The sequence below is a fragment of the Myodes glareolus genome, chromosome 8 (assembly GCF_982192425.1).
Source record: "Myodes glareolus chromosome 8, mMyoGla1.1, whole genome shotgun sequence".
NCBI classification, from domain to species: Eukaryota; Metazoa; Chordata; class Mammalia; order Rodentia; family Cricetidae; genus Myodes; species Myodes glareolus.
In genome coordinates, this window is record NC_142033.1 from 110,398,490 (window position 1) to 110,413,386 (window position 14,897).

Consider the following 14,897-nt stretch of genomic DNA (forward strand, 5'->3'; position numbering starts at 1 on the left):
CAGAACTTCACAGCTTCTTTATCTTGCACTTATACCAAATGCAATTCACATGCCATTCTGGATGCATAGTAAACCCCTTGAGTTCACACTAATGCTCCCAAACCTTCCTTCATATGCAACTCCTTAATGGCCAATCAGCTTCTCAAGATTCACAATGTATTTTACTGCTCAGGTTACACAGAATATCATGCTCTAGATGATGCCGCGTGAAGAGGTAGTGCTTCCATTTACAAACTGGTTTTAGTGGACAATTTAAAAAGTTTTTTATTAAATTTTTTCATACAATAAATTTTTATGTTTGCCCTCCCCCAACTTCTCTCAGGTCCTCCTCTCTTTCCTACTTTCCTAACTGCAGGTCTCCCCCATTTATCTTTCCAGAAACAGTAATAAATCAGAACAAAAACCAAGACTAAAACTTCTATCATGCTGGGCAGTGATGGCACAGGCCTTTAGTCCCAGCACAGGAGGGCAGAGACAGGTGGATCTTTGTGAGTTTGAGTCTAGCCTGGTCTACAAGAGTTAGTTTCAGTACAGATTCTAAAGCCACAGAGAAAGCCTGCCTTAAAAAAAGAAAAGAGAAAAATATATCTGACATAGCAGCATGAAATGAAACAAAACTCTCTCTTTCTCTCTGTCTGTCAGTCTGTCTGTCTGTCTGTCTCTCTTTCTCTCTCTCTCTCACACACACACACAAATTATATAGTGTGTTTTGTGTTGACCAACTCTATCTACATATGGGTCTTACACAAGAATGTGATACTCCATTGGAGAAAACAGAAAACTGATTTTCCCTTCCCTGGCAGGTTTCAATTGCATGTAACTTCTTGGTTACGATTGCGACATTACATGTACTTCCCCTTCTTAGTGCTGGTATATTCTCTTTAGCAACTCAATTTTGACCACAGTGTGAACTAAAATGCATCATCTATAAATAGGAATAGCAACAGAGTTTACTATGCTACCTACACATTGCTAAATAGCAAGTTATTCCAGAATTTAGTAGAATAAAATAGTAAATATACCTACTTTTGCACATTTTCTATGATTACAGTCTAGACGTGGGCTAACTGAGCTGTCTGCATCTGTCTCTAGTGTTCAGTCAAGAAGATTATCAAAGGCACACTTTCATCCGGACCCTGAATTGAAAGCAGGACCTACTACTATACTTACATGGTTACTGACAAGATAGTTTCATGTTTGATCTGTGTTTAATGTTTTTGTAGCTAGGGATGATATTGATAGGTAACCCAGTATTCCAGAAAACTTACGGCTCTCCTCTACCACCACCCAGTTGAGATTCAAGCATGCTTCAACATGCCTAGACTTGTAAATTATTTTTCTAAGGCTTTCCTTCCAGGCTGGAAATACAGTAAACTAGCATGCTTGGTTTTTCACTAGCGCATACCCAGCTGTCTTTATACTCTTCTTAGTTTTGAGCAGTTACTCAAAGGGTACTTCTGATTGAATTGCCGAAGTGACAGATTCTTTATAGTGTGACTTTCACTGTGGAAATGAGCAAGTGTCTGTTTGCCAAGATAGGGTACCAATGGCAAGTGAGAGAAATGACATCACCCACGTAGCTTGGTGAATGGCTAAGTTTACTGAAGTTATCCTGGGTCAGGGATCACAAAAAGTCAGTTATGGCACCAAAAGCCCCACTCTCACCAAAACTGCGTTCCTAGAGATATCCTTCAGAAGGTTTAAGCACTAGGGTGGCTGGAGAGTTTCCTCCCCCTAGAAGTTACTACTGCCTATGTAGCCCATGGGAGGGGCCTTGTAAGTTTTCTAAGTTTCATGTGCTTCCTGAGACTGGAGTTGTTTACCTCCTCTAAAATGTAACATTACATTTCTGAGGAACAGCCATAAACTCTCCACTCCTTCTTTCTCCAGCTCTCATACTATTTCTACCAGAGCTTCCACAATGTTCTATAGGCCCAGAGTGTAGCAGCATTGATATTGGTTATCTTCCTTCCTCCATGTCTGAGAATTAAATGACTGGGCCGCATTTAAAACTGTGGATATTTCTCAGTTATGACTCTCTGTACTGTATTTCTACCTACAATAAAGACGTTTCCCTCAGTGACTAGTGTTTTAGAGACAATTTGCTAATGTTATACATTCATTAAACAGAACAAGCACAGTGGTCTCCTTGGGGCCTTTGACTCCTGTCACTGGCTTACAGTACCAGATGTGAGTTCTACCTTGTGTAGGAGACCTTAACTGCAACTGACAAGCAGTCAGCTGTACTCATAACATCCATGCCATGATTGCCCCAGTGAGCATATCTTGCCTGGTTTGTAGAAGCATAGCATGAAGGACTCATAGTCAACTAAAATTGTTGGCGATATGTTCACTGCCCCAGCCCCCATTGTACTTTTCCCCACTGTGAAAGTCAGCCTACAAGGGAGGGACATCAAATATGGCATAAAGTTGTTTATCTATGTTCTTCAGCAGAGATTGTGGTGTATTTATCAATGGGGTTTTGTCATCAAGTCCTGCCATGTAACCCACAAGTAGTGGTAATAGCCTTTATTGTTTGTGGGGTTTTGTGTGCCTTCATAGCTGATAATTCATAGGGAGTCAGCCCATCTCAGCCACAGGGATTTTCACTCAGTGTTGTGTCCTCTGGGGTGACATTTCCTATTCACAAGAGCTCTGTTCTTCCAGATGCTTCACAAACTTGTAGGATACTCAAGGGTTAGTGCCACATTATAAAACTTACTTTAATGACGGTGCACAGGGCCTCAGATGTCCACCACCATTAACTCCAAGTAAGTATCATTTTATCACTAAAAGGAATCATTAGCAAGAACCAGCACAATATGAAGTGATCTCATCACTTCTATAAGTTATTTTGTCAAAAACACAATGTAAGTACAGTGGCATGGAAGGAGACATAATTCTCTGTTCTCCTCTATCACACACAGAAATCTTCTGAATCCCTGGTCCTCATCAGTCAGCTGCTGAGCTGGTGTGTGTCTTGACTCAGCTCTGTTTAGTCAGCTGTGTCTGGTGCTGGCGATGCAATGTCTTCTCAGTTCAACATGCTCCGAACCAAAACTTTGGTTCTTACCTGTCCACTGGCTACACCTGACCTGTCAAACAGCCCCAGGCTGGGGGAAGAACCCTGCCGCAAATCAATCTTCATCTTTCCATCCTTGAGCTTTCACTTGGGTTTGTAAGGTGTCTAGAACCTCACTAGCGCAACAGTTGGCCTTCTGGTAATTTCTTCTGTAGGAACTCCAACGTGACACCAATCCTGCCATGTTTTTTTGTCCAGTGACACTAACACATCTCTCTGGTTGCTTATCTTTTCTCTCTTCCTCTCTTGGTTACCTTAACAACTTTAGAACCTGATTTATAAGTCACAGTTAATAGGAGTCCTGCTCTTTTCTGAAGGGAAATGGAGAGCAAGGAGGTGGATTGGGAGGAGTCCAGGGCAGTGGAAGCTGTAGTTTGGATGCAGTACGTGAGAGAAGAAAAAATTAAAAATCATCCACATTCTTTAAAACTTCTTTATCTCATCAATGCTCCAGCTTGTGTGGTTCCGCAGAGCCTTTAAAGGCCCTTGTCAGGCCCACGTCACCTGCTAGGTCAACATCTTCCTGAAATTTGTGAATGCAGTCTCATAAGAGTCAATTAATTGGACATCAAATGACACCTCTCGAATGCTCGGTTTCCTCAACAATGACAGGTTTTCTTCCAGGGTGTTTTAATCAGTAGTATTAATGAAATCTCACCTGCTGATGAACAGATGTCACCCTCAGCTTTTATATGGCAGCATATGAGACACTTCTTTTGGATTATGCAATCTTTGTCTTAAGCATAGACATGAAATAATAATAAATTTGTAGCTTTCACAGCACTAAGACGGATCATATCCACAAGTTTGTCCCACACCCTCATTAACAAGTGTGTAAAATGTCTTTTGTACTCTGCTTGTTTATTTAAAAGACTTCCCTAATCCATGTCAGATGATTATCTTTGTTTTTCATGCTCAGTTATTAATAAAAGTGTTGTCTTACTTGAATTCTGTATTTCTCTTACTTTCTGTTGGAAGTCAGATCTGATACTGTCTTTCCTAATTTTATCTTGCTATCTTCCACTCATTGCTTTATTCTTTCCATGAGTCCAAAGTTTTGGATCCCAGGAAGAGTTCTTTACTCCATATTTAATTTAGATTCTCTTAATTTTTAATCCAGCCAGGCCTAGGGAACAGCCAGCCAATACATGCATTTTATATTTCCACCTCTTTTTATGATTTCTCTGACAAATCATGAGACTAATGCAATACTCTGTATCAGTGTGATTTTTCTCCTATCTGCCAGGCTCTTTCTGTGAAAAACTCTCAACTCAGTTGCATGCCTTTATACACACAACAAAGGCCAAGCAATGGATGCCACAGTTTTCTTATGGCCTCCTCCAACATATGGTAATTTCAACGATCGTAATATATTTTCTACTCCATCAGCAGGTTTTTGGGTTCTCCTAAAATTGCTTGACGAACTTCAATCATCAATGATGCCTGCCACCACATACCAAGGGGAAGATGGCCACTCTGTGTTTCCTCCCACGGGTACTCAACTGTCAATCAATCAGCCCTCAGCTGCATATCCTACCTTCCCTCACAGGGAGCACACTACCACTACCCCAGAAGAAAGGCATACCGCGCCTTACTATGTAAGGAAAGGTAGCCATATTGGAATTGCTTCTGCAGACAACCATCCTCACAAAGAGCAGACACTGTTTCACGTCCTACAGTCCAACACAGGTGACAGATAACTGTTGCTTTCCATGTCATTTCTGGTTTTGTTGGTGTCATATAATGTTTTCTGGATAATAGGGACAGGTTATCTATTATTTCTATCTATCTATTTATTCTGCATAGAATATCTATATAGAACACTTATATAGGCCAATCAAAGAAACGATTCTATGCACATCTAACTTACTGAGCCAGTGAGTTTGCTAGAGTTACTTACAAGAGTGTTGTCGAGTGGTTACTAATTTGAGCTATATCAGAGTCTCCACACAGTAAGGATTACAACTCACTACAGACATGGAGCTCCCTTAACACATTTTTAAGGCAGTTCATCCGATCTAATTGGAGAATATTCTTCCCTCAGCAATCGGTACTGCTTATATAACCATGGGGATGGAGACTTGGGGATCTTCTAAGTTTTGTAAACTTCATGAGGCTTTTGAATTTTGTTTACTTACTCAGTTTTAGTGGGCCTTCTCCAGAACAGAGTGTGTCAGTTCAGAAGAGACAGCTGCAGAACAAAAGTTCTTCCCTTTCTAAAGTCCTAACATAGAAAAAAGCTCATCGAAGGCCAGACATAAAAATGCAACACAGTAGTAACAAGGGCTTGGGAATAACAAATGGTTTGGTTAAAGGTAGGAAGTTATATGAAAGGAGAATGGCATGGAATATAAACAAAGACGATTTACATATATATTATGAAAGAAAAGACCAAAAATTCAACTGTAGAGTACATTTTCAACTTCTTTTTAATGCTTTTATTTCGTTTTGAGATTACATTTTTATCATGTTCTTTCCCCTACTACAACTTCTCTTAGATCCTCTCCTCTCCTTACCCATGCAACTATATGCTCTCTCATACTTGAAAAAATACCGAAGTCAAACAAATAAACTGTAACAAACACAACAGTAAGAACACAGATGGGCTGTAGAGCTACCAGGACAATCACCAACTTGATGGTGATTGGGAAATGAATGTGAACAAGATGTGGTGTTCCCCATATCTGATTTAAATGTGATTTATTTTTCAGTGAGAAAACCAGGGATCATAGACAGCCCAGCAGGTATATGGGTGAGTGGAGCAATGTCTGGGTGTGGAAATGATCTAGTCTGCCTTGCTGTGTCTTTCTCTTGTTTGAGCACACCACTCACTCATTATGAGTTTTATTATAGACCACTTCTCATCCACAGTCTGCTTTGGCCTCTATCCCAGGTAAAAGTTGGAAATACATACATAGTAATTTTTGCTGTTGTGATCTGTGGAGGAGTCACACCTGCAACTAATTCATTAACAACATGGAATGTTGTGAAATGCCTTACCTTCTAACGTGTCCAAGACAACCTTCTACCACTGAGGTTTACACAACAGGATGTCCTGGAAATGGAAAAACTTTGGAGTAGATTTACAGTACCTCAGCTTACAGTCAAGGACTTGCAGCAAGTGTAAAAATGTACCAGTCATCCCACAGCGCAGTGGTTAATGTTGTTGGGTTTTGGCACTGGTCAGCAAAACTTACATTCCGTCTTCCTTAAGTTTTGATAAGAATCAATATAATTGGCTGTATTTCTCAAAAGGGAGAACTGATTGGACGTGAATCTAAAAAGAACTTTGCAAAAGCAGCTACCAAAGTACTTCACCAAGTGGAACTCCACGTACTGAATGAAAATGCAGCGGCACCGACAAAGGGTGAAAATTCTAAATTGGGTATAGGTAAGAAGATCAAGTTGACTTATTACAGCATCACAGAGAGAATTGGGTTCTGATATGCTCGTTGGCTATGAAGAGTAGAATCTGTTATTTCCCAGAAATGAATACGTAATATGTGAACCAATTACATGAATAGCACTCTCCACACACATGGAAAGGTTAAGGATGAATTAATCACATTTCAACACAACGAGAGAATACCTGAGCAAATCCACTTCAAGTATGAAAGATTTACCTGACAGGGGTGGGTGTGGTTGGGTCCTAGTTTTCCATTTGGCTTTGCTGACAAAGTCAACATGACATGGGTCCATGTGTAGTGAGACAGAATATCATGACTCTACCATGTACTGAGCAGAAGACAGAAACAACAAGGGACAAGACGCTTTTTTCTAATTTTTAAATTTTTTATTTTGTTTTTTTTTTCAAGACAAAGTTTCTCTGTGTAACAGCTGCAGCTGTCCTGGAACTAGCTTTTATAGACCAATCTGGCCTCAGACTCACAAAGATCTGCCTGCCTCTGTTTCCCAAGTGCTAGGATTAAAGGCATGGGCCACCACAACCCAGCAAGATGTTCTTTTAAAATGCAAATCCACAGTGGCTTATCTCCTTCAACTTACCCACTAGTTTTTAACATCTTATAAAAATACTATTAATCTGTGAATACAATTATAAACTAATGATGCTAGAGGCCTCAAAAAGAATCTCCAAAGTCCTGAGTAATGGGGCCCATAACATAGTGTCAAATGTTTGTATGACCCTATCTGTGCAAAGGGTGCATAGTGCATGCTTTTTTGGAAAATGCCCAGAAGGGGAAAGGTGTCTAATCCTTTTTGCAACCTGGCTTCTTACATATGTTGGTATTGATGTAGCTCTCTCCAGCCCCTATTCTCCTGTCACATAAATCAACTGATTAACTTAGCTCTCAAAATCCAATGAATCACCTTTCAATAACCATCAACTAATGACAAAGTCTTCATCATGTGGAATTTATCAGGAGACATTTTACAAAGGATTAATGATTCGCAAATAAATCACCCTCTTAGTGATTTCAACTTTGCCTGAATGTTGAAAAGTGTATAAACCACAAATTTCCCAGCAAGTATTTTATTATTATTATTATTATTGTTATTGCTATACGTGTGGAAGAACTGACTTTTTATTACTTGCAGTGTATGAAACCAAGAGGTGCAAAAGTATGATTCTTCTGGAAGCTGGAAATAACACAATGAAGATTGACTGCAATAGTGTTCTCAATGAAACCAAGAGCAGAGGTGGTAGGTTTACTACAGAGTTTCTCCTTTTTAGTAACTGGGCCCAGGGGCATGCACTCACATTGTCTAAGGAAGAGGGACTCCAACTGTAGGTAGAAAAGATCTTCCTTGGCTACTCACTAGGCACGCCTGGAGCCAATGCTGAGGGACTCTCCCAAGGACAGCATATTTTGCGGCATACACTAAAGTAAGACCAGAGTTGTCCTGCTGTGCTTCCTGACAAAGGGCAAGCTTGTCACATTTCAGTATGACAGTCTGTCAGTCTACAATTCACTGGTGCCGGGCAATCATTGCCCTGACCTTTATTGCCTTTGAGATTTTGAGACTATTTTTATTAAAGCAGTCATTCAGTTGCTCTCTCTTTCCTGGCAAACTCATGCTTTTAAAAGACCACATGAAAAATACCCTAGGATTGGGGCTCCATCGTAACTATTCAAGTTTGCTGGGTTGTTTTTTTGTAGATACAGGCATAGATGATATGGTGATCAAGAACCAACTTCTTATGGAAAGACAGAGCATGTTGGGTTTGACATTATCTTTAATAAATGTCTCAGCTTTAATAATTATAGTGTTAATCAGTTTTATTCTGGGATTATGAAGCAATTCATTATCTACAATATCTGTATAATAAACCCGTACAATTTCCTCAATTTTACACAGAATCAAAAACAGGATTTCTATAATTCAGTAACATCTACACACTGTAAAATGACAACAACACATGGACAACTGGAGTTTATGTATTTAGCTTACAGAAATTAACTTCTACTTCCATGGAAACATAGGAATAAGGGAGAGGAAAGTAGAAGGAACAACAAATGAGGGATAGGAGAGAGAGGAGAAAAAGATGAGGGAAGGAAGGAGATATAAAAGGGAAAGGAATGTATATATGAAGAACAGTGGAGAGGGAGTGAGAATGAATACTTAGATAACGTTGAGGAACCTTGAGGTATAAGGTGGTAATTCATTTTCCTTTAGTCTTATTGTCCTTTGGAGCACAAGCAATTGCTAACCATGTTCTACACACACCCACACCCACACACATCTGTACCTATATGTGTGTATATATCTATATATATGTACATCATACAATGATTTTATATGCACATACATCGTCTTAGCTAAGTTTCTAATGCTGTGATGAACCACCATGACCAAAGGAACCTTGGGGAGGAAAGGATTTATTTCACTTCCACTTCAGTTAACAGCCCATTTATTACCGAGAGAAGTCAGAGCAGGAACTCAAACAGGGAAGAAACATAGAGACAGAGGCTAATGCAGAGGCCAAGGAGGGTGATGCTTACTGGCTTCTAACCCACAACTTGTTCAGCCTGCTTTGTTATAGAACCTAGAATTATCAGCCCAAGTATCCACCACCCATCAAGGGCTGGGTCCTCCCACAGAGATCACTAAGAAAATGCCCCACAGGCTTTCCTACAGTCCAGCTTTGGAGGCATTCTCTCATCTGAGGCTCCCACCTCTTCAGTCACTGTAGCTTGTGTCGAGTTGTCATAACATTAGCCAGGACATGGTGTCACCCCTCACAATCCCTCCTACTCTGGGTGTACAGATATGTGCATATATACATTTGTGTGTGTCTCTGTGTGATGCCGCAGGGCGATCGGTAATGAAAATTCCCCAGACTATCTTAAAACAAAATATACAGCTTTAATAATCAGAAGTAAGACTTACACCAGTTTACACCAGAATCCAAACGATCCGTCCTGAAGCAGGAGCCAGACGAGAGAGAGCTAACGGGAGCGCACTTGCCAGGTTTATAGGCAAGATTTAGCCTAAGGGCGACATGCCCCACAAACAGAATGTGATTGGCTAAAACCCCTATCATCTGTGTGAAATTCCATGCCTAAAACTGTTTAGAATGTGTTATATGTGAATTTAATGGATGCCCATGTGTAATTTTACAAAAACATGTTGTGTTTACTTCATGTAAGACATTTGTGTAAAAAATCTTTAACATGCAATGCCCTCCTTACTTTCAGGACTCCACAGCAGGGAAATCATCACCGCGGTCATATTCGAAGTCTTTCCCTTACAGAATCAGGAAACAAAATAAATACCTTTTTCTTTGTATAGTAAAAAAAAATCTCTAATGTAATTTTTTTTTCTCTCAGATGAGACCGCAGTTGCTCTTATTGCATATCAATCCCTCGGGAAGTTTCTGAATGGATCATATTTTAGTAACAAAGAAGGGGTCACGGAAGTAAAACTGAACTCTCTTATTGTGAGTGCTGCCATTCGTTCAGATGTCAAACCTGTCCTATCTGAACCTGTAGTCCTGACCTTACAAAATACTCAGGTGAGCTTACTCTCAAAGTATCCTTTAAAAACAATTTAAAAGTTTATTTTTATTGCATGTGTGTGAATATTTTGCCTGCATGGATGTCTGTGTACAAGGCCATATAGTTCCCTAAGAAGACAGATTATTATCAGTTCTCCTATAACTAGACTTCGAGACAGTTATGGGACACAATGTAGGGGCTGAGAATGAAACCTGGGTCCTCTGTAATAGCAATTAATTCTCTTAAATTCTAGGAGATCATCCTGTCTATGGAGTATACAAAGTGACAGGTGATTTAATTAAATGTCTATAAAGGGATGGGATCTAACTGCGATCTTCAAAAAATAAAAGAAATTGCAAACTGTTGAGAAACTTCAATTCTTTGTAACTGCACTGCTGCTGTTATCTGTATTTCCATAGCAACAGTTGATCAGTCATTGTTGAGAAAGGGCCCACAGCCCATCTTCCAATGTGGAAGGACTCGATTAAAGAAGACAATGTTTTCACTAGGCCCTTGGTTCAAATGGGTACTTCAAAGCCTTTGGTCACACAGATGCTCCTGTTTAAATTCAGTGGCAATTGAAACAAAACAAGAGACATTAAAGTTGGAAAAGGAATTATTACACGCTAGGGTCTGTGGGCCGTGAGTGAGATTAAAGCGTGTGAGGGGCCACACTAATAAGAATATACTTTACACACATATGGAATTGTGAAGAGGACATTTCATGTGTTACACATTTTTATGATTTCTAGTGTGTGTATTGATGGGAATGTAGAAAAAAGGGAATCATTGCATAATGTAGTTGGGAATATACAACTATTTAGGATAGCAATATTGAACCCGTGAAGAAACAAGAAATGAAATGGCAATGAAATCCATCAACCCACCTATTCCATGCATTCAAAGGATGTAAACCAGTGTTTCAGGAAGCAACTGTACTTCAGTGATCCCAGTAACCTTAGCCACAGTAGCCAATCAGGGGTAAAGTACTTACATCCCCTTAGTGAAAGACACATAAATATAATTTTAAAAATTTAATAAAATATCAAGTTACTTTGGGTTATATAGTATCAAATGGTCAGATTTGAAAATAACCGAACAAGTAGCATTATGTAAACTGACAGGCTGTATTTAGTAAAACATATACACAGACGTGAGATGGCAATATTAATAAAGGAAAGGAATTCAAAAAGTAGCAAGGAAGGTGAAGCGGGAGTGTTTGGAGAGAGGAAAGGAGAAGGGCACACATTAGTCAGAGTTCTTTAACAGAACAGAAATGATAGAATGATAGGAAGGCTAAGGAGTTGTTCAATTACTTGTTCAGTCCATGAGACTGGACGCCTCAGCAGTCCCAGTTTGTGGTAGAGTCCCAGGAGTTTCCTGAAGAGCTGGTGGTCTTCAGTCTACATCAGAATCATAAAGAAGTTGTATACCACCAGCAAGGGGTAGATGAAATTGTGAAATTGTGAGCAGGAGTGAGGGTAAACAAGCAGAAAGCAGTGTCTTCCTTTCTCATGTCCTTTTGATGTTGGCTGCCACAAGAAGGTGTGGTTCAGATTTAGGAGGAAGCCTTCTGACATCAAAAAAACTTGATGTAGGGCGTGACCTCAAACTTTAAATAACGCAATCAAAACAAAACCCTCATACGTATGCCCAAGTGTTTGGGCTTTAGTCAAGGTGAAAGTCAACACAGGCGAAATGGTGTGATTATAATATTCTTCCAAAAGTAGTCATAAAAGCAGAAAAGAAAATAACCTTGCCTTTCAGTGCCAGCCCTGAAGGCTGCTCCGATAAACCCTTTACGATCTCACTCACACTGGAAGCCTAAACAGTAGAAATCATGGTTTCTGTACAGTAGAGCCTACTAGGAGATGTGTTTTTGTGGAAAATGGGAAAACATGGACCACAAAAAACAAAATTTAAGTTATAACATTTTGGATACTTAATGTGACTTAGCATAATAGGAGTGAATCTTGAGATGATTAAATGTTTTTGTTAAGACAAATTAACTATATAAGATAATAGGTTAAATTTTTTGCATTTCTTGCATTTATATAATGTATTAAGATTACAATCAGGCCCCCATGTTAATGTATTTTGATTATTCTGTTGTGTGACATATTTCCAAGAGAGATGAATATAAACATCTATTTATCCTATATAGGAAACACACAACAGAGCAAAGTAATTATACCACCAAATTCTAATTTAATGAAGCAATGAATTGTTAGGGTCAGGGTGAGTGGCTTCTCATAGGAGCATAGATGTCTAAAAGACAAGTTCCTCACCTAAAGGATCAACTGGGCATGGATGAGGATTCATGAAACCTGGAAGGCCTGAGATCTCCAGGTGTCTTCTAGGCAGTTCTAAAGGTGAAAATCTCCTTTACTCAACAGTCCTCACAGCTTTTACAACCTTAAGGAAGGATGGGGCCTTGTGATTCAGGAATTTCCTGAGGCTTCTGAGTTGTATACTTCCTGAATCTCAAGGACGAAATGCTTCAACTCAGAAGATATTAGCATAAAATATCCTCACTCTATGTCATTTTTTCAAATAAAATATAATTACCTCATTTCCCTCCTTCTTTCCTAACTCCAACACCCCCTCAAACATCCCATCTTTGCTCTTTCTCATATTCCTTGTTTCTTTTTCTTTAATTTCAAACACAATAGATCTCCAAGATTGCCACTAAACTTGAAGTGGGATGTGAAGGATATGCTTAATAGCTTGGTTCTTATTTTAGGTAAGGGTTCAATTGCTGTGATAAAATTTGGCTTACACTTTCACAGCACTGTTCATCACCAAAAGAAGTCAGGCCAGGATCCTGGAGTCAGGAACTGACGCAGAGACCATGGATGAGTGATATTTACTGACTTGCTTCCATACGACTTGCTCAGCTTTCTTTATTATAGAATCCAGAACTACCAGCCAGAGGTGGTACCACCTATTGTGGGCTGGGCCCTCCTCAATTGATCACTAATTTAAAAAATTCATTACAGCTGGATCTCATGGAGGCAGGTCCTCCACTGGACCTCCTTCTTCTCCGCTGACTCTAGCTCTGTCAGGTTGACACACAAAACCAGTCAATATAACCAGCTCGAATATTCCTTTCATACTGTCTGCATCTACAGGGACATCCTGCAACTTAAAGATATTCATGTTTTGTGAATGGTACCTCAAGAAAGAGGGGAATAAAATTTTAAGAAACTATTATCCTGCTGTAACTTATGTAGGCAATGGGGTCATGGGAACTGTGAACACTGAGAGGCAGAGGTAGGAAAGAGGGACATGCCTTTTCCAGGAGGAGCCTGGAGCAGAAAGAGAGATTGAGAAAAGACACCTGACATCTCTCTTCAAGCAGTGATCTCTCACTCTTGCCCCTCAGTCATTTTGTCACTGACAGGAAACTGATAAATCAGTTCTAAGTCGATGCACGGGGCTCCGAGATAGAGGCAGAAAGTGAATGGTGAAACAAGATCTATGTGACAAGTCCCCGGCTGTGTTTTCTCATCCTGGTGCTTGTCAGATTAACCTATGTGGAGCAGTTATAATTTGGAGGTGCCGCAAAGACAGAGGGTACAGGAAAGGTGAGGAGTGAGAACGTTTATAGAAGAAGATTAGAAAGAAAACTATTAAATCACATGTGCAAGTCAATGTCACATATCCTGATTAAAGATAAAGTTTGAATTATGAAACAAATTCATTCTGTTTTCTTTGCAGCCCATTGACCCCAGAGCAGAACATCTTTGTGTCCACTGGGAAGGATCAGAGGACGGAGGCAGCTGGTCTACTCAGGGCTGTTCTCACGTGCACACCAATGCCTCCTACACCACCTGCAAGTGCTTCCGCCTGTCCAGTTTTGCTGTGCTCATGGCTCTGTCCCTTGAGGTATCGAGTCTTACAGAACTCGACCATGAAAGTGATTTTCACTTAAGTATATGTCTATAAAAGATATCTGGAAAAAGGAGTTAAATGGCTATGAGTTTGGTGAGAGATGATTCCAAGAAACACCCATGTTAAGAAAATGAGTGTGGTCTTGTTGCCACCTCTCTTATCTTACTGATGTCCTGTTGAAAGACTGATTCCAATGCTTAGTCAGCTGAACTAACAGTCTAGGAATGTGTCCTCCACCCTCCTTGTCCCTCACTCTTCCACGTACATCCCTCCTGAAACTGTGTGCTTGGTCTAAGATGCTGTCCATCCATGAAAGAGGAGAGCCATATTTTTGTCAAATGTTTTATTAGTTACGTTACTGACTGTCATAAAATACTGTGACTGAAAGCAATCTAAAGATGAAGGCTCATTTGGCCATCTGGTTCCAAAGGGATGGAGTCCATCATGGCACAGAATGTGTGGCACCACAGCAGAATCAGGAAGCTGAGACTTCACACTTTGTTCACACACAAGAAGTAGAAAAAGAAAAGGAAGAAGGGGGAATGGAGTACAGTTATAAACCCTCAGCGCCTTTACAGAGTGACATATATCAACTGGAAAGATTGTACCTCCAAAAAGCTCTGTAATATCCCCAAAGTACACCATCAACCGGGGAATGAATAATGAAATACACAAGCCAATGCGGTCATTTTACTTTGGATCCCCCACAAAGGTACATGGGTAGCTTCACTCCCCTGATAGAATTGCCAAAAAAAATTCTCAATAAATACCAGTGTTGGATTTTGAATGTTAAATGGGGACAGTCTGGGTGGCAGTATTTGCAAGTTAATTACTATTTTGGGCATATGGGGCTTATAGCACCCCTGGAAAATGCTTGGAATCACTGCAGAACACACGGTTCAGAGTTACTATGACTAAAGGATGGTGGAACTTGGATACGACACATGGCCTTTTTCAGTGAT

The 14,897-nt window shown here is 39.9% G+C and overlaps 1 protein-coding gene across 7 annotated transcripts in view; it reads left to right on the plus strand.

Moving 5' to 3' along the window:
• Window positions 1-14,897, plus strand: part of LOC148121266 (adhesion G protein-coupled receptor E4-like) — an 86,634-nt gene that overhangs the window by 53,325 nt on the left and 18,412 nt on the right. For 6 of the 7 annotated variants that reach the window (XM_087909462.1, XM_087909461.1, XM_087909466.1 and 3 more), the window contains 6 exons: window positions 4,472-4,771; window positions 5,794-5,834; window positions 6,338-6,473; window positions 7,640-7,744; window positions 9,874-10,058; window positions 13,762-13,929. In XM_087909462.1, coding sequence (XP_087765588.1) covers window positions 4,472-4,771; window positions 5,794-5,834; window positions 6,338-6,473; window positions 7,640-7,744; window positions 9,874-10,058; window positions 13,762-13,929 — 935 coding nt within the window. The remainder of the gene's footprint in view (window positions 1-4,471; window positions 4,772-5,793; window positions 5,835-6,337; window positions 6,474-7,639; window positions 7,745-9,873; window positions 10,059-13,761; window positions 13,930-14,897) is intronic. The other variant, XM_087909465.1, reaches the window with a different exon arrangement.